Below are 27,200 nucleotides of genomic sequence, written 5' to 3' on the forward strand. Positions count from 1 at the left end.
TTATGTTCCATACATGAAAGCTTTCTTTATAACTCATAGTACCCAGTAGTCATCAATGTACAAGTATTAGTTTGCTAATCTTTCTCTTTGAGGAGGCTAGGTGCTAGGTGCTAGATGGCTGGCACCACCTAGAGACTGCTGTGTCTTCTAGTATGGCACAAATCTTGATAATTTTCCTCGCTTCCTCATGCAGCATAAGGTAGACCTCAAATGTTGGTGACAATTGGTTCATTGCATGTTGACAAACACCGAGGATCTGAAACACAAAGTTATACCCTTCCTTTGCAAATTTAACATTTAAATTTTCAAACATGTGATTTCTGTTTGGGTAGTGATATAATGCAGATAGATTATACTTAGCTGGGAGAGTAGCATGTAAAATATGGACAGAATGATTGAAAACTGTGTTACCTAATGAGCAGATCCATTGGACTATAGAACACTCTGAGTTTAAATGTCTGTTTCCTGTTAATCTTTAACCGTGGCAGAAGTTTATTGTCAGCTAGAAGTTTCTGTACCTGTGCCCAAGATAGTGAATAGTTCTTTGACTGAAAATTGTGACTCACCCTTAGTATTCAAGAAAACAATCAATAGTAGTCCTTTGGCTCAAAATCATGGACTTAATAATATAGAACTGAAACATCCTAAGAGATCCTCTTGTTCAACTCCCTGACTTTACAGATGGAGAAAGCAAACCCAGAGAACTTAAGTTAGCGCCATGGTCATGAAGCAGAGTTAGTGATAAAGCCAGGAACAGAACTGCTTTATAAGATATAGTGGCTCTGAATAAACAGCTGTTTTCATATCATTGTGCTATTCGGGCTCCTCCCTCAGTTTTCTCTCTTTTACTTTCTAGGGAATTGTTGTTTCCCATAGTGCTTTATGTGGAAAATGGTAAAGTGACACACTGATAGTCAAGTGACTTTTCACTGAACTAGTGAAAATCCACTTGTTGTAATATACCATGTATTTTTGCATATTAAAGGAACATATAAAACTCAGTTAATTCTCAACTGTTTTTGTATTTCATAGAATATTTTTCATATTTTAACTTCAGTTTTGCCAGTAGCCAAAACAATGCAATAGGATATTTTTTAAATAATCAGGAATTCATGGGCAAATACAAACTGGTTCTAAACATATTTGCATATACAGTATATATATATGTGTTTTAGAAACCACAGTAATGAAGGTGTCTACGTTGATAGACTAACACATCTTTTTCTTCATAAATATTTTATTTTTACAGTTTGTCTAGTTAACTGCTTATTAACTGATCTGTTTTTCATAACAGCTCTAGAGCAGAAAAAGAGAAATTGACAGTATACTGACTTCACAAAAAGAATGAAATTTTAGTACGATAAATAGTTATAAGGGAACAGCATATAGTGTAGTGGTAAAGAGCTTCACCCTTATAAACAGAAGATCTGTGTTTGAAGTTAAAGTTATATAACCTTCCTGTGTCCCCATTTTCTTATCTGTAAAATGGGGCTGTTAACTACTTATCTCACAGGATTGTGGTGCGGATAAAGTAATTCACAGAAAACATTGAAGCACTGTGCTTGGCATGCAGTAACAACTCAGTAGATGGTAACTGCTATTGTTATTTATGTTTTTGTGATTATTATTATTACTGCAGTCCTGAGCAGTAGTATTGATTTCCTCAGTCTCCTGTGTTTCAAATATGCAGAGCGATTACTTTTAAAAAGAAGCCTTCAGGTCCAGTTTGGAGAGAAAAATGTTTCATAATTTGACTTTCTCTTCCTCGCATTGCCCTTTGGCTGATGGTATTTGCACCAGAATCTTTTAATTGAAGAAATGCACAGCACTTGTAGCAAGTGTTGATTTCCTTTCTAAACCATTCGATAATAAAAATAACTTTCTCAATTGGCTGCCTTTTGTTTGTTTACAGATGCCATCAGTAATGTAATATCATTGGGAATAAGTCCTGTTAATACAGTTACAGTTCAGTTGCTTAGTCGTGTCTGACTCTTTGCGACCCCATGAACCGCAGCACGCCAGGAACACTGAAAATAACAATTTGATAAAAATTTAAGTTTTATTAACTTACAAAATTAGCATCCTTTTCTTCTTTTTGGATGCACAAATACTTTGTTTAGAAAAACTTGTTCTCTTTGGCCTTCCTACTTTAGTGCACTCAGCAGGGACCTTTGGGAATCACTACAATTTTGTAGCTGGTACAAAACTTGGAAATACCCTTCTGCAGCAAAAGAAACTAGATCTTTAAGATCTTAGGTTCCATCATTTTTCTCTATTCTACTTTTTTTTTTCATTTAAAACTTCTGAGCCTCATCTTGAAGGCCCTTCAGTGGGATAAGAACCAGGGAGCGCCTCCTAACTCTTTGAAGCTATGCCCAAGGTTAAACTTAACTTCTCTCTCCTATGTGAAAGAATGTATTAAAGTTTCAAGACTAAAATTACACTAGCATTTTCTCTCATTTTAAAAATCAAAAGCATCAGTAGAATTTCTTAGATACGTCTTTGCATCTTATCAAACTCTCTGAAGGTGCCTTTTAAGCTAAAGTTACTAAATCCTAATGCAGTACTGTCTTGGTAACTCCTTTTGCTGCTCTGAATTTATGGTAGAAAGAGTGATACTTTGCAAAAGCAGAAAGTTCTGCTTGACATTGGTAATGAAAATGAAAGTAGGCTGCTGTGATGCTCAAAATTGGATTTACTGCCTACATCAAGGAGAGTTGATAATCACGTGGATACAGTCATTTAGCACAGTGAAAAGTTATTCAACCTAGAGCTTTGCTTATTTACAACCAGATGCTTGTTTACAACTAATCTTCAAGTATGGTTATTTTGTTACATCACATTCAAATGCCAGTAGTAAGAAAAGGCAGTGCTCCTCCACAACTGGTTGTTGACTTTGTCACTTTACATAGTTAACTACTTCATTTTAGCTGCTATCCCTTTTCTCGTGATGCACAGAAATATTAGAACAAGTTATTTGGAGCTTTAGCTTTTCCATCAGCATTTTAAAGGCTAAATTGGAAAAAAATTGGACTTTGGGTAAAAAAAAGTAGTGTTCTAAAGTTTCCTTTTGTTTAAATTTTTCAATTTAATAGACTCTCAAAACTGAGATTCCTTTCATACTCTCTCCTTTAAATTAGGAAAGCTATTTATCAAGGTTACGAGGTTTCGATTTCAAATTAAATTAGATGATAGATGTGTGAGGGGGTCACCCACAGTTGTTTCAATCAAAGGCCACAGTTGTGTACCAGTTGTTTAATTCAGTATAGGGAAAATGAAAATGCATTGCACATACTTGGGAAGCTGGCATTTTTCTGAAGCAACTTCTGAAGAAAGTGAAAGTGAAGTCACTCAGTCATGTCCGACTCTTTGCGACCCCATGGACTGTAGCCTACCAGGCTCCTCCGCCCATGGGATTTTCCAGGCAAGGGTACTGGAGTGGGTTGCCATTTCCTTCTCCAGGGGGATCTTCCCGACCCAGGGATTAAACCCAGGTCTCCCTCATTGCTTGCAGACGCTTTACCATGTGAGCCACCAAGAAACTTTTAAAACGTGTTCTAAATGTCAGGGTTGCTTTTTTAGTTTAGGCTTGCATGTTACGATAGTATAGAAGATCCACTTACTGACTTCTCTGAGCAAGAACTGACTTTTGACCAAAAAAATGTCCATTTTCAACATTGTGTATGAAACAAATGCTCTAAACATTTTCTTCCTGTGAGTTAACATTATTTTTGGTTTGTAGCAACTGACTAAGTCTGAGAGTTCACTTTTTAGGTAATCAAGTCAATTTGAATAACTTGGTATATGCAGCTTTTATTCCATTTCAGTTTTAATTAGAACACTATTTAAAAGTAGGCTTCTCTTAGTCTGCATTGAAATAATGTATGCTATATTGCATTTGTATTATAACAGAGACAAGAAGCTTAATTTACTTTTTAGTTAGAGCAGTGGAGGAAATGGCCAAAACACAAGTTTCAGTCAATAGTTCTTGTATACCTTCTACATGCTGAACACTGTTCTAGGCATGGAAGGGAAGGGAGCTTATGTTTATATGTTCTCTGACTTCTTAGTAGTTCATGACCTGATATAGGAAAGAAGAGGGCATGTAGTAATAGTTGCCTCTCAAGAGACTGACGAGAGTTACTCAAGGAAGCAGTTCATTTAGTAAGTTAAAACAGAGGGAAACAGTGGGGGCCTAGAAACAACAACAAAAATGTTCCCTTCAACATGTTAACACCCCACAGAGGACTCTCACAGTCCCAGTGTTTGTTTGTTTAATTTAAAACCCTTTACTTAAGGAACAGAAGGTCAACGAGCCAGAAGCTCAGCTGTTAGCCTGTTGGAGTTTCGTTTGTTGTTTTAGAAAATTGACCTTCAGTCATCGGGACAGTTAAGTGCTGATCTGAGCTAGGGCAGCTTCAAAGTGACTGGACCTGTGGTTTTGATCCCTTTTCTTTTTGGTCACAAGCTGCCTTGGGAATCTGAAAACTGTGGACTCTCTTCTCCCAAGTGATACACATCCACACACAAGTATGCACTTCGTGTCGAATGGGCTTCCCTGAGGCACTTCTATGAACCCTGGGAGAAGAACCTTCTAGGTTGGCTGTTGGTTGTAATGCAGCTGCTTCACTGAATATATTTGCCTCCATTCATCTTTCTGTTCTTGGAATTCCCTGAACCTTGGGCCTATACACCTTTTAAAGGGAGGTTAGTAGTGAAGCCCCATCTATTGTATCATGCTCTGCAACTTTGGCTTTTTCAGTCACCTTACCTAATATAATGAATATTTTCTCACAAATGGAGACTGTGCAAGTATAAACTTAGATCTTTAGGTTAAGAAACATTTCTTTCTTTCTGGTCTTTATTAAGACATCTAGAAAATTCAACTTTGGGTGATTTTAAAATGCCCTGGTCCTTGAGCTTAAGGTACCAGTGAGAAAGTCTTTGTGATTTGACAGCTGGCCCAAGAGTTTTCTCCTCCTGCCCGTGTACAATTTAGCATTGAAACCTTTACCCACTACCTGTTATCAAAGTACAAGATTGGTATGTTGTTGATTAAAATGTAAGCTGTCTATGACCTAAGGTTATGTGTACACTAAGGCTGTCATGGAGTGGGAAGCAGTGATAGGGACAAAATTTTATCTGTGATGATGATCAAGATTCCAAAGCTTAGCATAGCCAAAAATATTAATTAGTTCATTCATTCATCCAACTAATTTATTGAGTGTCTACTTTATATCAGGCACTGTGCTAGGAGTTGGAGAAAAAGTAATATAAAGACTAGATGAATAGTCTGCCCTTTTAGATCTCAGTGCCTCTTGAGAGAGAAACTTTAATTAAAATATTCACACATATAATTATTCACTGAAACACGTGTTCCCAGGGAAGTATAGGGTGATATGAGAGCAGACAACAGGGAACCTAATTTAGATTGGGCCAGGGAAAGCAAAGCTGAAGGACAGATGGCCCAGTTAGAATGCTCCAAGTGAAAACTTCACTCCTGCAGAGTGTTTATATGTTATACCTCTAAGCACACACTTATTCGTCTGTGAGGTTTGGGCTTTAACATGCTTTCAAAGTATTGTGATAATCTAGAATCTTTTTCAAGTTCCCTTTCTAATAATCTTTTTTTTTCCTCCCATATAGTATACACTTTGGAATTTCCTCCCAAAGAATCTGTTTGAACAGTTTAGAAGAATTGCAAATTTTTATTTTCTTATCATTTTTCTTGTACAGGTAAGAGCTCCATTAGAAACTTCATTTCTTCAAGCAGATTTTCAATCCATTTCTAACCTTGAAATGCCCTGTGATTAAAAAGTTGTTTCATGGCTTATTATAATAACACTTTTTAAAGTACTAATATATTTTAAACTGTACTCAATTTTATGTATTTCTAAAGTAGCTCTTTCACTAGAAAACTTATTGAGACTTTGTTACTTTTTTTAAACTTTCATGGATTTCATATCTTTGTTCATCTTAGACAGACATGCATTATGTACTATTATATACAGTGGTATATATGAAAATTGAAAATAGTTCAAATTAATAGTTTCACTTTGTTAAGCACCAGTTTCAGTTTAATTGAAAATTTATCACTTATCTTCTTGATCATCAGTTTTGCTTTTCCTCATTTATTTACAAGGAAAAAATCCTTGTACATTGGTTTGCTTCTCAGTGTTCCTACTAATGTTTTGTGTTTTAAATTTTAGACATTTTAAATTGCATCTTCTATCTTTCAGTCTATAAGCTATTAAAATCTTTCCCTTGCCAAAATTACCCTCTGAAAATTTTACTACATTAAAGGTATTTTTTTCTCATTTTGTTTTAAGCGAAGCAAAAACATCCCAATAAAATTGCTCAAATGCCTTGTTGATCTTAAGTGCTTCTGTTTATACACTTTGAGTAAATAGTACTATAATTCAATTTAGCCCTGCAGGTTAAAACCAGTCTGGGTTGTGATATGGGGAAGAACCAATTTCAGTCTTGAATGACGGGGCATTTGAGGCGGAGCTCCTCTAGATCAATGGTGAGGTGTCTTACAGAACAACATAGAATAAATAAACTATGTAGAAGATTATGCACACAATCATCCCACTTGTCATGCAGCACATTTCAGTTCAGGCAGCAAGCACCTTTGTGCCAGGCAGTGGTCCAGATATCAAAGATTTTAGCAGGTACAATAAAGATCAAGATTGCCTTTTCTACCCAAAAGGAATTTTACGTTATAGCCAAAAAAGACAGTCATGTATTCACTCAATTTAATGTGGTAAATATCATAAAACTAGTATGAGCAAAATGCTGTGGGGACACAGTGGAAGTTACGATTTTTTTTTTCCTACCCAAGAGAAGCTTGAGAAAACTTCAAAGAATAGGTGACTTTAAGACTTGAAACATTAGAGAGCTTACGTGGTGAGGGATCCAGACTAATATCTCAGTGTGTGCAAGAAGGCACAGAGCTACATAAAAGGAAAGTGACCCCGTGATCCTCTTTCCCTCAAATCTAGTTCTCTTTCAGGATTTCCTGTTTCAATGAATGACAACATCCACCTAGCCATGTTAATCAGATACTTGGGAGACATTTTTAACCACCACTTACGAGAAATTCCTTACCAGTGTTGCTTCCTAAATGTCTCTGGAACTTCTTTTTGTATTTGCTGCTACCACCCTTGTCCAAGCCATCATCTCTTACCTGGATGAGTGTACTAGCCTCCTAAATGGACTCCCTCACTCCACTTTTGTTCCCTTCCATTCCATTTTCCACAAAGCAATGAGAATGACCTTTTTGGAATGTGGTTCTGTTCATGTGACCTCTCCCTGCCTAAAAGCTTCAATTATTTCCCACTGTTTGTGAGATAAAGAATGAACTTTCGTCTGCAGAGCCCTGCTAGGTCTGGCCCCTGTCTCCCCTCCAGCCTCTTCTCACACCACGTGTGTTTTTGCCACTGGCTTCCTTTATTTTCTCACAGGTGCCACATACCCTCCTCCCATAGAGACTTTCTATATGTGCCTCACTGCGCCTATGAAGCCCTCCCTTCCATCTAATTAACTTCTATATACTCTTCAAATCTGACTTGTTTTAATGTCTGGTTTTCACTGTAAGTTGCCAGCTCTTATGAGGGCAGGAACTTTTCTCCATCTTATTTAAAATAAAGCAGCATCTCTAGAGCCTGGCTGATAATAACACAAAGGCTGACAGAATGGTGCTCAACAGACAGTTGGTAAATGAATGGATATATTTCAGTCTAGGGGTTAGTCCAAGCTGGCATGAAAACTAAGCCTAAATTTAGAACTATTTTCTTAAACTAACAGCTATGTGGATTGCTTTTGTTTTAAGGAAAGTTAACATTTCACGCTGCTACTGGGGTATGTTTTGTTAACCTTTTTGTCTGAAATGTTTGTAGCATGTAAGTGCTGCATATAAGTTAATGGCTTCTTTTCATTTTACTCTCAATTTACTTTCTTTACCTAGGTTACAGTAGACACACCAACTAGCCCAGTTACCAGTGGACTTCCACTTTTCTTTGTTATAACTGTTACAGCCATCAAGCAGGTAAATTTCTAATTTACAATTATGCTTGCATTTCAGTCCTGTCTGATATGAGAGTTTTGTTCTTATTGAAAACTCATTAAATGTTTATAAGACACATCTTTAATTTCTTTGCTCCTTTCTTCCTATTTTTTGTAGGGAGAAATATAACCCTAAAAGGAGAGTAGGTAGAAGGTACACCTCACTCAGGGAGTGGGAGGTAAATTTGTAATGTGCATTGCATTTTTCAATGTGCTATATCTGAAAAATTCCCATTCTTGTGGACTTTTTAAATTGCCACCTATAGAGAACTCAAGGGTGCGTGTGTGCGTGCTAAGTCACTTCAGTCATGTCCAACTCTTTGTGACCCCATGGACTGTAGCCCGACAAGCTCCTCTGTCCATGGGATTCTCCAGGCAAGAGTACTAGAGTGGGTTGCCATTTCCTTTTCCGAACTCAAGAGTATAAATACTTTAATTTTGTTGTCTTTCCTGATGCTGCTGAAGGGGTGCTTTTGACAAATTCCCAATGAAGTTGAAAACGGAAACAGGAAACGTGGTTAAGGAGTGGTTAACAATGTTTTTCCTGTACCAGAAACTGACAGGTTACAAGGAGACTTTTAGATAGTACTTATCAAAGTCCTTCAGAAAGTGTCCCAAAGAATATCTAAAATAAAGATTTGCTTAACAATATTGTGAACATGGTTACCTTTCTTCTTGGGGTTATCTGGTCTTCTATCTTGCCTACCTAGAACTGAAAGGATATTTTACCAAGTGTTTGGTTGCTAAATAAAGACTTTGGGAATGTTATTTCCCTGAGGCTGTTAAGATTATTTTCTTTAACATCATAGAATTGCTGGTTCCAAGAATAGTCTGTTTGGTTTTCAAAAAGCTCTTACTGATTCATTTTACTCCCAATACTAGTTCATGTTGGGGCCTTTTGTTTCCTCCCTGACATCACTGAAAGTTCCCATATGAAGTGATAGCCTAAGCATTGCCCTACAGAAGGACAGGATAGAAATCAATATATAGCACCTGAGAGAAAAAGGGGAGGGCGATCAAGAAACTTTTCAAAGTTATATTTGAAAAGGTACAGACCCTATTATAAGGAAAAAAAGCAAAGTGATGTAAAAAAAAGGAGATGGTGCTCAAACAAATGGAGTTCCTCCATTCTTCTTTTGGCTTAAATTACTCTAGACCAAAGAAAGCCCAAAGGAAAATGAACTCATTACTTTTAACTCTAAAAAACGAACACCAATTTATATTTTCTTTTGTCACCAAGTCAGGGGAGAAATTTAACTGTTGATCTCTAAAACGTATCATAGATACTGTTCCAAAATAATCCTACTTGCTCTTTCTAGTCTCTGTTTCTGGGAAGGAATTATATTTCCTCAGAGATGATCACTCCCAACAGTCTAATATGGAAGAATGTGTTTAAGTGATTAAAGTGTGTTTAAGTGTTTAAGTCTATAAGAAAATCTGGAAAAAATTTCTTTCAAATTAAAAAGTAGAGAACATTGACATTAACTTGACTAAGAGCAGAATTAGAAAAATAAATCATAGTCCTTCACAACTGAAGAATATTAAGTCTTTAATACCTGTATTTTTATTAATACTTATCTCTAGAATGGAGGAACCTTTTAATGCAATAAAGCTTTTTACCTAAGGAATATTTTGAAAGCATATTTTAGTTTTGGCTGCAAAAATTTACAGTGTTGTCTCTTTATTCTGCATTGAAAGTAATATTATAAGTACAAGTATCTGCTGTGACTCAGAGAAGGGGTTGTAGAAATTTATTAACAACTTTACTTCATTATGTGAGTTTGACTATGTCTTTATTTTTATCCTTCTAGGGATATGAGGATTGGCTGAGGCACAGGGCTGACAATGAAGTCAATAAGAGCACTGTTTACATTATTGAAAATGCAAAACGAGTGAGAAAAGAGAGTGAAAAAATCAAGGTATTAAGTTTTGTAGTACATTCTTTTTTTTTTTTAAATTATAGTGAGAACACATCATTTTAAAATGTACACTTCAGTGGGATTTAATACCTTCTCAGTGCTGTGCAACCATCACCACTGTCTAGTTCCAGAACATTCTCACTGCCCCAAAAGGTAAAGCCCCATAGCCATTAAGTAGTCATCCTGCATTCCTCCCTCACCCAGGCCCTGGCAACCACTAATCTTCTTTCTGTCTCAGTGGGTTTACCTATTCTAGGTATTTCACATAAATGGAATCATATACTATGTAGCCTTTATGTCTGCATTCTCTTGCTTGTTGCTATCTTCTTGAGGTTCATTCATGATGTGGCATGTATCATTACTTCATTCCTTTTGATGATTGAATAATACTTGATCATATAGCCATACCACATTTTGTTTATCCAATCATCAGTTGATGGACATTTGTTTTCTTTCTCAGTTCAGTTCAGTTCAATCGCTCAGTCGTGTCTGACTCTTTGTGACCCCATGAATTGCAGCACGCCAGGCCTCTCTGTCCATCACCAACTCCGGAAGTCTACCCAAACCCATGTCCATCGAGTCGGTGATGCCATCCAACCATCTCATCCTCTGTCGTCCCCTAGGGGGCTTCCCAGGTGGCTCAGATGGTAACATGTCTGCCTGCAATGCAGGAGACCCAGGTTCGATTCTGGGTTGGGAAGGTCCCCTGGAGAAGGAAATGGCAACCCACTCCAGGACTCTTGCCTGGAAAATTCCATGGATGGAGGAGCCTGGCGGGCTGCAGTCCATGGTGGACACAACTGGGCGACTTCACTTGAGCTATTAGGATTGTTGGTGATATGAATGTTCATGTACAAGTTTTTGTTTCAAACACCTCTTTCCCATTCTGTTGGGTATATACGTAGGAGTGGAATTGCTAGGTCATGTGGTGATTCTAGTTTTTATGAATCACCAAACTATTTTCCACAGCAGCCATATGCCATTTTATATTCCACCAGCATATATGATAGTTGTAAGGTATTGTTTTTTTTTAATATCTCAGTTTCATTTTTTATTCAAATTAGCCATTGACTGTTATTATACAATAAGATTCCTGTTGGTAAAATTTTTGACTTGTCCAAATCAAATAATAGTTTTTGTACCTAGCAAATTTTATTTTAATTAATGTAAACTTTAGTCTTTAAAGCAGCAAAACTGAACAGAAATTATGGAGTTCACATACAGTCCTTTTCCCTACACAGGTACAACCTTCCTCACAATCGATAACCCCCACCAAAGTGGCATATTTGTTACAATCAGTGAACCTCCAATGACATATCATTGTCACCCACAGTGATAGTCAAGAGTTTAGGTTAGTTAGTTTTCACTCTTGGTCTTGTGTGTTCAGTGAGTCTGAACAAATATATAAGGACATGTCTCAACCATTACAGTATTATACAGAATCGTTTCACTGCCATAAATATCCTCTGTGCTTAGCCTATTCATCCCTCTCTCCAACCCCTGGTCACCACTCTTCCTTTTACTGTCTCCATAGTTTTGCATTTTTCTTAGTGTCATGTGGTTAAAATCATACAGTATATAGCTTTTTCAAGTTGGCTTTTTTCAGTTAGTAACATGCATTTGAGTTTTCTCCATCTTTTCATTTCTTTGTAGCACTAAATAATATTTCATTGTCTAGATGTACCAGTTTATTTAATAGTCACTCACTTACTGAAGGACATCATGGTTGCTTCCATGTTTTGGCCATTACAAATAAAACTATTATAAACATCTATATACAGGTCTTGGTGTGAATATAAAGTTTCAGTTCATTTTGGTAAAAACCAAAGTGTGTGATCTGGATCACATGGTAAGAGCGTGTTTAGTTTTGTAAGAAACTTCCAGACTATCTCCAACATAGCTACCCATTTTGCATTTCCCGTAAGCAGTAAATGAGAGTTCTGTTGCTCCATATCCTGGCCAGCATTTGTTGTCAGTATTCTAGATTTTGCCCATTCGAAAGACTGTATAGTGATATCTCATTTTGGTCTTAATTTGCAATTCCCCAATGACATATGGTGTTGAACATAATTCCATATGCTTACTTGCATTTGAATATCTTCTTTGGTGAGGTATCTTTTAGGTCTTTTCCCCAGTTTTTTAATCAGATTGCTCATTTTCATATTGTGAAAATTGATAACAGTCCTTTTGGTATATTTTGGATAGCAGTCCTCTAACAGATGTGTCTTTTACAAATATTGTATCCTAGTCTTAAGGTATTACTTATTTTTACTTTATTGTGTTATTGGGATAAAAAATAAGAACAGAATTAGAAAAATAAATGATAGTCCTTCACAATTAAAGAATATTAAGGCTCTAATGCCTGTGGTTTTTTTTTGTTTTTTTTTTGTTTTGTTTTTAATGCCTGTGTTTTTATTAATACTTATCTATGTTGTTGTTCATTTGCTAAGTTTTGCCCAACTCTTTGTGACCTCATGAACTGCAGCACACTAGGCTTCCTTGTCCTTCACTATCTCCTGGAGTTTGCTCAAACTCATGTCCATTGAGTCAGTGATGCCATCCAACCATCTCATCCTCTGTCGCCCTCTTCTCCTCCTGCCCTCAATCTGTCCCAGCATCTGGGTCTTTTCCATTGAGTCAGCTCTTCACATCAGGTGGCCAAAGTATTGGAGCTTCAGCTTTAGCATCAGTCCTTCCAATGAATATTCAGGACTGATTTCCTTTAGAATTGATCTTCTGGTTTGATCTTCTTGCTGTCCAAGGGACTCTCAGGAGTCTTCTCCAACACCACAATTCAAAAGCATCAATCCTTCGACACTCAGCCTTCCTGATGGTCCAGCTCTTACATCCATACATGACTACTGGAAAAACCTTAGCTTTGACTCTGCAGGCCTTTGTCAGCAAAGTGATGTCTCTGCTTTTTAATATGGTGTCTAGGTTTGTCATAGCTTTTCTTCCAAGAAGCAAGCATCTTTTAATTTTGTGGCTGCAATCACTTTCTGCAGTGATTTTCTAGCCCAAGAAAATAAAGTCCGCCACTATTTCCACTGTTTCCCCATCTATTTGCCATGAAGTGATGGGACTAGATGTCATGATCTTTGTTTTTTGAATGTTGAGTTTTAGACGAGCTTTTTCACTCTCCTCTTTCACCTTCATCAAGAGGCTCTTCAGTTCCTCTTCACTTTCTGCCATTAGAGTGGTATCATCTGCATATCTGAGGTTGTTGATATCTCTCCAGGTAGTTTTGATTCCAGCTTGTGCTTCATCCAGCTCAGCATTTCACATGATGTACTCTGCATATAAGTTAACTAAGCAGGGTGACAATATACAGCCTTGATGTAATCCTTTTCTAATTTTGAACCAGTCCATTGTTCCATCATGTCTGGTTCTAACTGTTGCTTCTTGACCTGCATATAGGTTTCTCAGGAGACAGGTAAGGTGGTCTGGTATTCCCATCTCTTGAAGAATTTTCCATGGTTTGTTGTGATCCACACAATCAAAGGCTTCAGCATAGTCAATGAAGCATTTTTTTTGGAATTCCCTTGCTTTTTCTGTGATCCAACAGATGTTGGCAATGTAATCTCTGGTTCCTCTGCCTTTTCTAAATCTAGCTTGTATGTCTGGAAGTTCTCAGTTCATGTAAGTGCTAAAGCCTAGCATGAAGGTTTTTGAGCATTACCTTGCTAGCATGTGAAATGAGTGCAATCTGCTTATCTATAGAATGGTGGAACTTTAACACTAAATTTACCATCTTAACTATTTTTTAAGTATACAGTTCAGTAGTGTTAAGTATTCACATTATTGTACAACAGATCTCTAGAACCTTTTCATTTTATAACACTGAAACTCTATATCAACTAAACACTTACTCACTCTGCCTCTAGCCCTTGGTAAACACTTTTCTATTTTCTGTTGCTGTTACTTGAACTACCTTAGAGAGATACTTCCTGTGATAGGAAATGTATAGTATCTGTCCTTTTGTGCCTGGTTTATTTTACTTAGTATAATGTCTTCATATGACAGGATTTCCCATTTTTTAAAGCTACATCATATTCCATAGTATGTATATACCACACTTTATTAATTCATCAGTTGATGGATGTTTGGCTTGCTTCCACCTTTTGGCTATGTGAATTATGCTGCAATGAACACAGGTGTGCAAATAGCTCAAGTTCTTGCATTGAATTATGTTAGATGTATACACAGAAGTAGAATTTCTAGACTGTATTGTAATTCTATTTTTAATTTGTGGAGAAACCTCCATACTGTTTTCCATAATGGATGTACCATTTTACCTTAGTGCCTAGAGTACACAAGGCTTTCAACTTATCCCAGTCCTCTTGAGGACTTGTTAGTTTCTGTTCTTTTGATAGTGGGCATCCTGATTGATACAAAGTGGTATCTCATTGTGGTTTGCACGTGCATTTTCCTAATGATCGGTGACGTTGAGCATCATTTAATGTGCCTATTGACTGTTGTGTATCTTCTTTGTAGAAATGTCTGTTCAAGTCCTTGTGTTAAGTGTTAATCGCTCAGTCGTGTCTGACTCTTTGTGTCCCCCTGGTCTATAGCCTACCAGACTCCTCTGTCCATGGAATTTTCCAGGCAAGAATACTGGAGTGGTTTGCCATTTGCTTCTCCAGGGAATCTTCCTTACTCAGGGATTGAACCCAGGTCTTCTGCATTGTGAACAGACCTTTTACGGTCTGAGCCACTAGGGAAGCAAGTCCTTGACCCAGTTTTTAATTGGGGTATTTGTTTGTTATTGAGTCATGGTAGTTCCTTATATATTCTGGATATTAACTCCTTGTCAGCTATATGATTGGCAGGTATTTTGTCCTATTCCGTAGGTTGCCTTTTCACTATTGATTGTTTTCTTTGATCATGTATTCTCATTTTCTAATTTTGGTTTTTATCCTGTGCTTCTGGTGTCATATCCAAGAAGTCATTGCCAAGTCCGATGCCCTGAAGCTTTTTCTCCGTGTTCTTCTAGGAGTCTGGTAGGATCAAGTCTGACATTTAGATCTTTCGTTCTTTTCGTGTTAATTTTTGTTTATGATCTAAGTTGAGAATCCAGCTCTATTAATACTTTTGTAAGTAGATACCCAGTTTTCCCAAAACCGTTTGTTGAAGAAACTCTCATTCCCTATTGAATAGTCTTGGTACCCTTGTTGAAAGTCATTTGACCTTATGTGCAAGAGTTTATTTCTAGGCTTTCAATTCATTGTCTTATGTATCTGCCTTTATGCCAGTCTTAATTACTGTTGGCTTGTAGTATTTTTTAAGAAATTTTGGAATGTGAGACCTCCAAGTTCGTTTCTCCTTTTCAAGATCATTTTTGAAGATCTTTCCAAGATCTCATGGTCCCTTGAGATTTCATATGAATGTCAGGGTTTTTTTTTTTTTTTTCTATTTCTGAAACAAATGCCATTGGTATTTTGTTAGGAAGTCCACTGAGTCTGTAGATCACTTTGGATAGTATACACATTTTAACAGTATTAAGTGTTTCAATCTATGAACTTGAAATGTGTTTCCATTTATTTTGTATTCTTTGATTTCTTTTAGCAGTGCTTTTGTAACTGTCAGTGTACAACTCGTTAACTTCTTTAAGTATGTTCCTAAGTGTTTTATCATTTTTGATGCTATTGTAAATGATAGTGTTTTCTTGATTTCCTTTTTGTGCTGGTCATTAATGTATAGGCATGCATCTGATTTTTCAGTGTTGATCTTAGTTCCTTCAACTTTGCTGAATTAATTTGTTCTAACATTTTTTGGTGGAATTTTTAGAATTTTTTACATATATCATGTCATCTGCAAATTAGGATAATTTTACTTCTTTCCCAATTTGTATACCTTTTTTGTTTCTTGTCTAATTGTTCTATCCTGAACTTCTAGTACAATGATTGATAATAGTTCTGGAGTGGACATCCTTGCTTTGTTTCTGATCTTAGAGGTAAAGATTTTAGTCTTTGCCTATTTAGTGTGGTATTAGCTGTGGACTTTTATTAGGTTGTGATCATTTACTTCTCTTCCTATTTTATTAAATATTTTTATCATGAAAGAGTGTTGAATTATGCTAAATGTCTTTTCTGTATTAACTGAGATGATCATGCAACACATTGTTTATATGTTGCATTATATTGATTGATTTTCATATATATATTCTTGGATCTCAATAATAAATTTCATTTGGTCGTGGAGCATGATCATTTTAATGTTACTGATTTTTTATTTGTTAGTATTTTAAGATTTTTTTTTGTATCATTATTTGTTAAGGAAATTGGTATGTAGCTTTCTTACAGTGTCTTTTTCTGGTGATAATATCAGGGTAATGCTGGGCTCAGAATAAGTTTGGAGGTGTTCCTACCTCTTTCATTCTTTAGAAGAATTAGGAAGGATTGTTATTTCTTCTTCAAATGCTTGGTAGCATTCTCCAGTGAAGTCGTCTAATCCTGGGTTTATCTTTTGGGTGGGATTTTTGATTCCTACTTCAGTCTTCTCACTAGTTTTGGATCTGCTCAGATTTTTTTATTTCTCAATGATCCAGCTTTGGTAGGTTGTATGTTTCTAGGTACTTATCAAGTATATAATTGTAGTAGCATTGGTATGTAATTGTAGTAGTCTTGTATAATCGTATAATTTTTATTTCTCTGGTATCAGTTGTGATTTCCTCTTTTTTTAAATGTTTGAGTCTTTTTTTTTTTTTGGTTGTAGCTAAGGGTTTGTCAATTATGTTAATCTTCCAAAATTGTATGTCAATTTTGTGTTATTGTTAAAAGAATGTTTCTATATGAATATGAATTAAAATATGAAAGTTAATGGAAGCCAAATCCTTCAGAGCAAGGGAAGAAGATGTGTGGAACAGAATGGTTCAGGGCTATGGTATGAGTTCATACAAAATGATACTCTCCTCTCTATTGTTCTATCAGTTATTATCACCACTGAATTATTTACTTAATACCCAGAATTTCAAGCTTAAGTTCTCCATACCCCCAGCAATAAGTAAACCATCTTACACCTTCTTATAGTAATGATGGGAAGAAGGCCACAGACTGGGAGGGTTACACAAGTTTGACATAAACTGTATTTCTCCCACTCTTTTTTCTATTTTCTGCATCCCAGAAGGGAGGGCCTTGTGATGAACTGGAGTGGTTAGGATCTGAAGTTTCCAAACCATTAGTAGAAACTCAGCTTTTTGTTCACATAAGAACCAAAGGCAGCATAAATGATTCATAGTATTAAATCTGTTGCTCCCAGGTTATGAAGTGAAATTGCAAAGCAAATAAAGTCTCCCACTTTTCTCTTATTTCCTCTTTCTGTTTTTGCTGTCATCCCCACTGCCTTAGAAGGACCCCCATCTTCCACCTTTTCTCACTAGGCTACTTATCTTTGGCTGACCTCAGCCGGGTATAATCTCAATTACATTAGTTGATGCTGTTGTGTGAAATGCTGTTTGATTGAGCCCTTTCTGGAATATTTGTGTTAGAAAGAGATGTCTGTAAACTAAAAGAGTCCGAGTGCTTGCTTGGCTGGGGAGTGTGGGGACTCTTGTTGAATAGGAGAGTGACTTGTTCTGTATCCTCAGTGCATTGGGTATTTTTTGAAGGTTTTCAAAGCTAGGGAGTGATTTGATCTTACTCTTTTAAAAAAGGCAACTTTGAAGATTAAGCAAAACAGTTAGTCGCTAAGTCATGTCCGACTCTTTTGCGACCCTAAGGAGTGTAGCCATCCATGCTCCTCTGTCCATGGAATTCTCCAGGCATGAATACTGGAGTGGGTTGCCATGCCCTCTTCCAGGGGGTCTTCCTGACCCAGGGATCAAACCCGTGTCTCTTTCATTGGTGGGCTGGTCTTTACCATAGTGCCACCTGGAAAACCCAAGCAAAGCAGAGGCGTGAGCAAAAGTAGAATGAGGGAAACCTGTTAGGTGGTTATTGCTGTAGTATAAGCAAAGTATAAGCTTATCTGGGTGATAGTAGAAGAGATAATAACTAAAAATAGAAATAGTTGTTAACATTTATATGTTACATAAATATGTCAGGCACTCCCTTCTACATTCTGTTAATTCATTAATCCTTACTTTACAACAGTCCTATGAAATAGGTACTTTTTTATGTTTTTTTATTAATTTATATATTTTAGTTGGGGGCTAATCACTTTACAATTTATCCCCTCTTTACTGATGATGAAACTGAGGCATAGGGAGGTTAAGAAACTTGTCCATAACTTATTTTCTTTTAATTAGTTTATTTTCTATTTTTTAACTTGACAATATTGTATTTGTTTTGCCATACATTGACATGAGGGATTTGAATTGAAGGAAGTCTGGGTGTGGCATCCATGCTCATAAGCACAACTTTGTCCCTCCTATTGCATGATCAAGATAAATGGATCTATTCAGGATATTTATTGTAGATAAAATCTGGACTTATGTGTTCTATGGAGAGAGTGAGAAAAAGAGCAAAAAAGAATAAAGATAGCCTCCTTGATTTTGCCCTGAGCAGCTAGTTGTATTAAGTAGTGCTGTTAAACAAAATGCTGGTGCTATTAAATAAGTTGGAAAGGACTGGGAGAAGAATAGGTTTGGGCCATGTTCATTTTGAGATTCCTATTAGATAGCCAGATGGAATTGTCAAGCCTGGAGCTCAGAGGAGATGTTTTAGGTGGAAATAGAAATTTGGATGGAATCACATAAAAAAAAAAAAAAACATGATGAAGCACAAGCTGGAATCAAGATTGCCAGGAGAAATATCAATAACCTCAGATATGCAGATGACACCACACTTATGGCAGAAAGCAAACAAGAACTAAAGAGCCTCTTGATGAAAGTGAAAGAGGGGAGTGAGAAAGTTGGCTTAAAACTCAACATTCAGAAAACTAAAATCATGGCATCTGATCCCATCACTTCATGGCAGATAGATGGGGAAACAGTGAAAACAGTGACAGACTTTATTTTGGGGGGCTCCAAAATCACTGTAGATGGTTACTGCAGCCATGAAATTAAAAGATGCTTACTCCTTGGAAGGAAAGTTATGACCAATCTAGACAGCATATTAAAAAGCAGAGACATTACTTTGCCAACAATGGTCCATGTAGTCAAGGCTATGGTTTTCCCAGTAGTCATGTATGGATGTAGAGTTGGACTGTGAAGAAAGCTGACCACTGAAGAATTGATGCTTTGGAACTGTGGTGTTGGAGAAGACTCTTGAGAGTCCCTTGGACTGCAAGGAGATCCAACCAGTCCATCCTAAAGGAAATCAGTCCTGAATATTCATTGGAAGGACTGATGCTGAAGCTGAAGCTCCAATTCTTTGGCCACCTGATGTGAAGAACTGACTCATTAGAAAAGACCCTGATGCTGGGAAAGATTGAAGGTGGGAGGAGAAGGGGACGACAGAGGATGAGATGGCTGGATGGCATCACTGACTCAATGGACATGAGTTTGAGTAAACTCCGGGAGTTGGTGATGGACAGGGAGGCCTGGCATGCCGCAGTCCATGGGGTCGCAAAGAGTCAGACATGACTGAGGAACTGAACTGAACTGATGTAAAACATAGAGGAGAGCAACAGGCCTTGAGGAATTCCAGTGGAAAAGCATAGTTATTTGTAAGGGAGAGTATGGGTTTTGGCATTAGAAATATTGGAAGAGTTTCTTCCGTTTTACTGATGATTTCTTTCGTCATACCCAGTCTGCTGATACGCCCATTGAAGGAAATCTTTCTCTCTCATGCCGTGCTTTTCATTTCTCACTTTTCTATTTGCTTTTTTTTTTTTAAGTTTCCATCTTGATGCCCAAATTCTTCATCTGCACATGTATGCTATCTATGTTTTCCAGTAAATACTTTTTTTTTTTTTTTTTGGTCGAGGCATGAGGGATCTCAGTACCTCAGCCAGTGGTCAAACCCATGCCCCCTGCATTGGGAGTTCACAGTCTTAACCACTGGACCACCAGAAAGTCCCTCCAGTAAATACATCGGTATTTTACTCAGAGCTAATTTTCTATCCCTGTTTCTTAATTCTAAAATCTGATGATAGGTTATTTTTCTCTTGGTTTTGTGCATCTCATGTTTTTAATTGAATTCTGGACAATGCATGGAAAAGAATGCTAGAGATCGAGGCAGGTAACCTGTATTTCTGGTCTGCAGTGGTCATACCTCTTCTGTCAGCCAGTCCATCAGTGTTGGGGATTGAGTCAGTCTGGTCAGGAGTTGGCTGGCTTTGGATTTTGCTGTAGATGTTCATGCTTTCAGTACATCCCTGGACTCTAAATTCCTGTACGGCTGGGCTGCCACAGGGGTTTTCTCAGTGTTCCTGTTCTACTGTCTGCTTTCAGCAGGTCCTGCATTCCTGAGACACAGTGGATGCCTCTCTGTATGCTCTTTCTCCTCCCCCAGTGGTAAATTGTGCTTTCTTGTTGTTATTCTTTGCAGGGTTCCTGATGGGATCACAGTGGTTTCTTGATTCTCTTACTGTCTCATTATTAGGCAGCCTTTATGCACCTTCGCCTCAGGGTTGAACTTTCAGCACTCTTCCCTGGTCTCCACCCCAGCCCCCCATGGCAGCTGAACTTTGCCTTTTATTAGTGCCAGGTCCTCAATATGAGGGTGTTTCCTGTCCATCCCCAGCAACAGATGGCTTTGTTCTACCTCTCCACTAGCAGTAGTTACGTGTCCCTGAGACCCTGCCAGGGACGGTTTCTTGCCTTGCTCTTAGACACAGATGGCTTTTTCACCCTATGAGAGAAGGGTCCACAGTTGCAGCATATTTTTCCTGTTCCTCCACAGCACTCAGTCAAACCTGTATGCCTGTACCTTTCTCATGAGCACCCAGTGGATGCCCAGAGAGAAGAACTGATGTGTGCTTGTGGTCTCTTCTTTTCTCTGAGGCTTGCAGAGATTTGAAACTGTCACATTGGCCCCGCCCAAACCTTTTACAGTTGGTTGAAAATCTAGTTTTCTTCCTGCGCACTTTTATGACAGCCATCTCTTCCTCCTGTGCTTTGTTAATTGTGAAAGAGTCAGTTTCTCCTGCCTCTCCTCAGAGGGACTTTCCACCCTTTGAAATTCAGTTAACTTGATTGCCCTGCAACCTCAACTGTTTGATGAACCCAAAAAACTTCCGATTCTCTTGATTATCTGACTTTTTCTAATGTTTATGATAATGGATGGAGAGGTTCTCTTGTTGACTTTGTACAAGTTAAGTGGAAACAACCCTAGAGTTGATTGTCTAACTGAACCATGTTGTTCCCCTTCTTTAAAAGTCCTGTCTCGGCCCCTCCTTGGCTTCAGGGTGAGGCCTCAGCACCTGAACCTGACCTGTCAGACCTTTTGTGGTCCGGCCCCAGTGCATCTTACCAGCCTTAACTTGCACTCCAGGTGCAGAGACCTTTTCATATCTGAGCTGATTGTCAGTGTTGTAGAAGAAATTGTGGTTTATATTTATCAGTGCTTGGGAATCATCTTCCATCCTTTAAATGAGTGTTTCCTTCTTCTGAGATGCTTTAGGATGTTGTTTGTTATTTTGCTTCTGTGTATTTAAGCATAGATTGTGGTTTTGTGTAAGCAATGTAAGTATTTACAGATGTGAAGAAGGAAAGATCCAAGAGAATAAAATAGTATTTACAAATTGGTTTCACTATTGATGCTGTTGTTCATGGCTAGTGATTAAAATTGGCAAAGAAAATAAAATCGTTTCTGAATAGATCTTGAAATCCTCATCTTTATCTGCCAAATTGTGTAGCAATTGGAAGGCAGGTGTGTCATTTATTAGTAGCACATTTTACAACCAGTGTGTCCAAGCTGGTAAGCTAGATATTGACTCCCTAAAGTGGGTTGTCTTCTTTCATTAGCAGCCTCCTCCCTTTATCTGGGAGTGCTGTAAAAAAAAAAAACTGTTAATTTATCATTTTCTATGTGTGCCATGGCTTGGAAAATGTTGGAATGGACTAGGCTGGATAATTTCTTACGTCCTTCTAAAAAACTTTATGACTATTCATAAGTTCGAAGTAAAGTAGTTGCAGGATATTAGTAACAGTTTAATAAACAACTATCAGATGGTGAATTTGTGCTAGGTATTTTGCGAACCACTTTACTTGTATCCTCATTTCATACTCAAAACCAATCCTGTGAGGTAGTTGTAATCATCAAAGATGCTTAACCCAAAGTCATATAGTTAAGTGGCAGAGCTGGGACATAAAATCAAGTTGTAAAGATCTGTGTTTTAATCATTATGATTGATTTCATACATTATTAAATTATGCACTAGAAATCATTCATGATTTCTTCTCTCAGGTTTTTTCTCTACTTGAGCTTTGGGCACTAACTGATAGCAGATGAATTGTTGAGAAATGACCTAATGCCTCTCTAATTAAGTGAGATTTTCTGAGCGCTGAAGAGAGAACTGTCACCTGACACTAATAGCTATTACCACATGGAAGGCAAAGCATTTAGAAATATTTGTCCTGATGCAGAGTGGGAGTGAAGCTGCCCAGTGTTCTTGAAGTACTCAAATGAAAATGTGTAGATTTTCTTGATTCAGTCATGAAATGATAATGGTCATTCTCTTATCAAATACCAATGCCAAAAGCATGAGAGAGCAAAAGAGTCCCTGGGTAATGAAGTCACGTATCAAAGTTCAATACTAAGGTTATCTGAAAGCATCATAAGTCCTTGTGACCTTAAAGAGGATTCTGAATGTTGAGTAATATTCTTTCATCACCTTTCACATTGTATAGGATGCTGAGACATTCTAAGCCTTAGAGAGGGAGAGGTCTTTTGCTATTGTTTTGACTTTAGTTGGAGGTATAATAAATGCTTTGTTTGGAACTAAGAACGTTGATACTTATTTTTCTCTCTGTACTAGGTCGGTGATATAGTAGAAGTACAGGCAGATGAAACCTTTCCCTGTGATCTTATTCTTCTGTCATCCTGCACAGTTGATGGAACCTGTTATGTTACCACAGCCAGTCTTGATGGGGAATCCAATTGCAAGGTAATGGGGACTAAACCTTTCCTAAACATTCTTAGCTCGGGATAGGTAATCATACAATATTCCATCCCACTGCCCCTAATCTTTTACCTTATATTTTCCTATTTGTGGAAATTTTGTATTTGAAGACAGTGTTTATATAACTATCTTTGAAACTTCTAAGCAAATACTCACCTTTGGGGGAAAGGGTGGTGTTTGGTGAGGAAATCCACACCCCAGATAAAAGCCACCACATTTTTATAGCACTGTTTACATTTTATATTGACATTAACCCATTCCACATTGTATTTAGGCTTTTAAAAATGAAAGTACTCTTAGGCTGAAACTATATAGCTATGAAAATAACTTCATCCGAAGGTACTCTAACCTTCATCTAAGGTACTCTAAGTTTGATCTGTTTTTGTTTTTAAAGTGATGAATATCTTCTTTTAAAAAATGTTTATTCCTGGCATTTTGAAAATCTAAGCTGGAATGGCTTGATTACGTTTAAAAAATACCTTAGGGTATAGTTTGGAAAATATTTGCTTTATTGCAACTAGGAAGAATTAAAAATGTGAGAGTAAATTTGTTCAAACTGGAGGATAACTGACTTCCCTGGTACTTTCTGGCATGGTCAGTTCTTGGCTATCATCCAGAGTTCCACAGGGCATGAAGACTTATCCTCTATGTGCTGCTGCCTTGAAGGCAGAGCACTCATGTGCTCACCTCCGTGTATCTTCTTTCCTCCACTTGTTTATGCTATCTGAACTTGAGGACCAGGATTCAGTGTGTGGTAAAGGAACTTAAATGCCTGTTAGATAACTAATTTTGTTACCACTTCAGGGGCATGGTGATGAACTAGTCCCATTTCAACTATTCAAAAACAAAGTTATATTTAAGGGAATGTCAAGGTGAAAATGGAGAAATCTACCTCAAGATTTCCTAATAAGGGACAAAGTTGTTTAGAAGAAGAAAACTTAACTTTCAAGTGGTTTCATTTTTCCACTTAAGTTAATCTGATCAAATCAGCTAAAAGTACATAGGTTTTCAACGTCAAGAGAGAGTTTTAAAAATAGCTCAGGCAGTTCCATAATATTCTCCAGAGATCATGCAACAGCTTTCCTTCAGCATAAGTAGTGTAGTCTTTGATGATTTATAAAAGGATTCATTGGAACCTGCCTTGAGTTCTGGGTCAATCAAATAGGTACATAATATACCCTAGTAGAATATTCTAACTGTCTGACTGAAGCAAGATACATCATCTCTCTGCTCCTCACATGAATTGTAGCTACTTGAAGCATTTTCAAGATCATTAATTTTGCTGTTTGTGTAATGGGAACTATTGATGATTTTTTTATTTCTGTTAGCAAAGTGTTAGCATTCTTATGACCAAAAGGGTGATATTCAATTCTTATTTGTATGTTAACTTCACCATATACGATGGTGAGCAAAATAATAGGTCTCAGTTCTATAAATAGGAGGGGGAAAAGTGCTTTAAATTTTTCATAGGGTTTTCAGTTAATTATATGCATGGTGCAAATGGAATTTTCTCTGCTGTCAGTATCAAGAAAAGCTTTTAGTTTTCTCATTATCTTTGAAATCCCTTCACAGCAGAGTTCACTTTCTAATTATTGTAATATATTTTAAGAATAATACCATAAAGTTTATCTAGTTGGAGATGTACATCAGTATTCGTATTATTCTGCCAAAGCCTCTTACTAAAAACATAGTGTTCCTGAAATCAGGTGGGTGTATGATTATAATTTTTTTTCTTTTTTGGGGGGGATGTTTTTGTTTTTTCTTCTGCTTTCATCTAGACACATTATGCGGTACGTGATACCATTGAACTGCGTACAGTCGAATCCATTGATAACCTCAGAGCAGCCATTGAATGTGAACAGCCTCAATCTGACCTCTACAAGTAAGAATTACCTGGTTTCATTTTACTGCTGTCTGATGGCTTTGCTTCTCTTTGCCATCAGTATTGAAATACCCACCACTTACCAGCCTCCTTTCATTTGTGTTTTTATGAGCTGTTCCTTCCTTCTGGCAGACAAATGAATCAAATCAGCCTTGTTCACTACCAGCCTAAGATAAATCATTGTGGGCTCAGGCATCTCAATTGTGGTTTTTCTTTTATTATTGTTATTTGTAGACATGGCCGTCCATCAAATTTTAAGATTATATAATCCCATAAGCCTGAGCTATCAAACTTGTGCACTAGACAGAGTTAATTAAAACAAAAATAAAACATTTTATGTATCATCCAACAGTAAAGAGAGAAGGAAATGTGGGACCATGCAATTAGTAGGCACTCTATCCTTTTTTATGAGGATCATGATGAACTAAGTATTGTATAGAGGCTGTTTCTTGTCCAAAGTAAACGGCTAAGTTGAGGGAGCAGTGAAATGGTGTGATTTCCTCTGTTTTGCTACACCTAGGCTTTCTGGAGTAGAGTTGCTGATTAACAGTCATTGTGGGTTGTCAAAAATTTGGCATTTGATTTTTTATTTTTATTTTTTTTTACTATTTATTTATTTGGCTAAAGAGTCAGACACAACTAGCACAGCACAGCACATTTGGCTGTGCCGGGTCTCAGTTGCAGCATGTGGGATCTAGTTCCCTGACCCAGGATCAAACCCAGGTCCCCTGCATTGGGAGCATAGAGTTTTAGTCACTGGACCACCAAGGAAGTCTCTGGCATTTGATTTTTAAGACTACTGATTAGTTTGGTTGATTAGAGCATGGTATTATTGAGGGTAGAATAATGGGTTTATGGCCAAGTGAGCCAATTAATTATATTCTCTTCTGCCATTACAGATGGCTTCCATCACCTATGCTACTCATCTTGTTAATGAACGCTGTTGATCGTAAAAGGGGACCAAATAGTGGGATGTGGCTTACAACAATGCCCAGTAGTGGAAAAAGAAAGTTCTCATACTTCTACAAGAATTATACCCTCCCTCCTTCCTATCATTCCTTTTTATTTTTTCCCTTCTTCTGTATCCACCTTGATAGTAGGAACTTAGGATCACAGAGCAAAATAGCTGTTCACTGCCTTCAGGAAGCATGGAATCACAGAAAGGGGAGTGACTGATTTTGTGAGTTAGAGAATAATATAGATCCTTACATATTTATAGGGTAACTCCTAAATTTTTCAGTTACCTTAAATATTAAGGAGTTTTTAGTGAGGGAAGGTTATTCCTAATGTCTCTAGTAGATTGAGTACCCTTGGTATGTGACTTCAGAATACCTTCTATTGGATTGGCCAAAAAGTTCGTTGGGAGTTTTTCTGCAACATCTTACAGAAAAACCCAAACAAATTTTTTGGCCAACCTGATACCTCCACCACCCTAGTAATCATCACTTACATTGTAATTGCCTGATTTTGTTATTTGGTGCAAGGAACACTTTTTTCTTGCTTATTAGGAAGCATAGTAATAGTGCAGTTAATACATGATGAATGAATGCAGACGTTCATATTTTGTGTATTTCATAATGTTCAGTTTTTCTGAAAAAAATCATAATGTACATTATAAAATACTCATAACATTCTTAGTAAGGATTTAGAGCTTTTTACCATATTTTTCAGAAATGTAGATTACCGTGTGCATAGCCATATATCTGATCATTTGATCAGATCAAACTCAGTATTCAGATCAGCTGCAAGACACAGCTTGGAAATTTCCAAGATGGTAATCAATCAAGTGTTCCCTAATGGCAGTTTCTCAAAGGATGATCTCAGGCCAACAGCATCCACATCATCAGAAACTTGTGGGAAATGCAGATTCAAATTCTTACCTAAACCAAAAGCTTGGGGATGGGGCCCAGAAATCTGTGGTTTAAGAAGCCCTTCAGTAATTCTGATGCATGCTCAAGTGAAAGAATTACTGAACTCGTGGTTTTGAAAGATGGTTTAGCACCAGAAACCTTTCTTCACATAAATGTAAAATAGAAGCCAATTATTTATGTGAAGTATAGATGAGAGGGGTATTGTGTGCATGCGTGGTGCCAAGTAGATCTTGAAAATCAACTTAGAATCTTTGTTTACATTCTTACAATATGTAATATTTTAAAAATGAGATAAAAATGTTACATACCATATTGGTTCAACTTAGCTTTTTCTTTTAAAATTAAGACAATAGGCTTTCGTAGTTTATTGTCTTATCTCTTTTTGCATTATTTGTATTTTGATTCATTCCCATGTTTGGGGTAAATAGATTTTATCTAGATATAGAAGACACATGT

At 37.1% G+C, this 27,200-nt stretch overlaps 1 protein-coding gene across 25 annotated transcripts in view; it reads left to right on the forward strand.

Annotated features, from left to right (window-relative positions):
• ATP11C (ATPase phospholipid transporting 11C (ATP11C blood group)) overlaps positions 1-27,200 on the forward strand; it is a 179,652-nt gene that overhangs the window by 82,175 nt on the left and 70,277 nt on the right. For 23 of the 25 annotated variants that reach the window (XR_014075704.1, XR_014075705.1, XM_081565087.1 and 20 more), the window contains 5 exons: positions 5,647-5,736; positions 7,970-8,050; positions 9,879-9,986; positions 22,848-22,976; positions 24,770-24,873. Coding sequence is in view for 23 of the 25 variants with exons in the window: in XM_081565087.1 (XP_081421213.1) it covers positions 5,647-5,736; positions 7,970-8,050; positions 9,879-9,986; positions 22,848-22,976; positions 24,770-24,873 (512 nt within the window). In the remaining 2 variants the exon portion in view is untranslated. Of the gene's footprint in view, positions 1-5,646; positions 5,737-7,969; positions 8,051-9,878; positions 9,999-22,847; positions 22,977-24,769; positions 24,874-27,200 lie in introns of all 25 variants that reach the window. The other 2 variants (XM_081565092.1, XM_081565079.1) reach the window with 1 other exon arrangement.

The sequence above is a fragment of the Giraffa tippelskirchi genome, chromosome X, assembly GCF_054371585.1.
Source record: "Giraffa tippelskirchi isolate mGirTip1 chromosome X, T2T-mGirTip1v1.2.pri, whole genome shotgun sequence".
Lineage (NCBI taxonomy): Eukaryota > Metazoa > Chordata > Mammalia > Artiodactyla > Giraffidae > Giraffa > Giraffa tippelskirchi.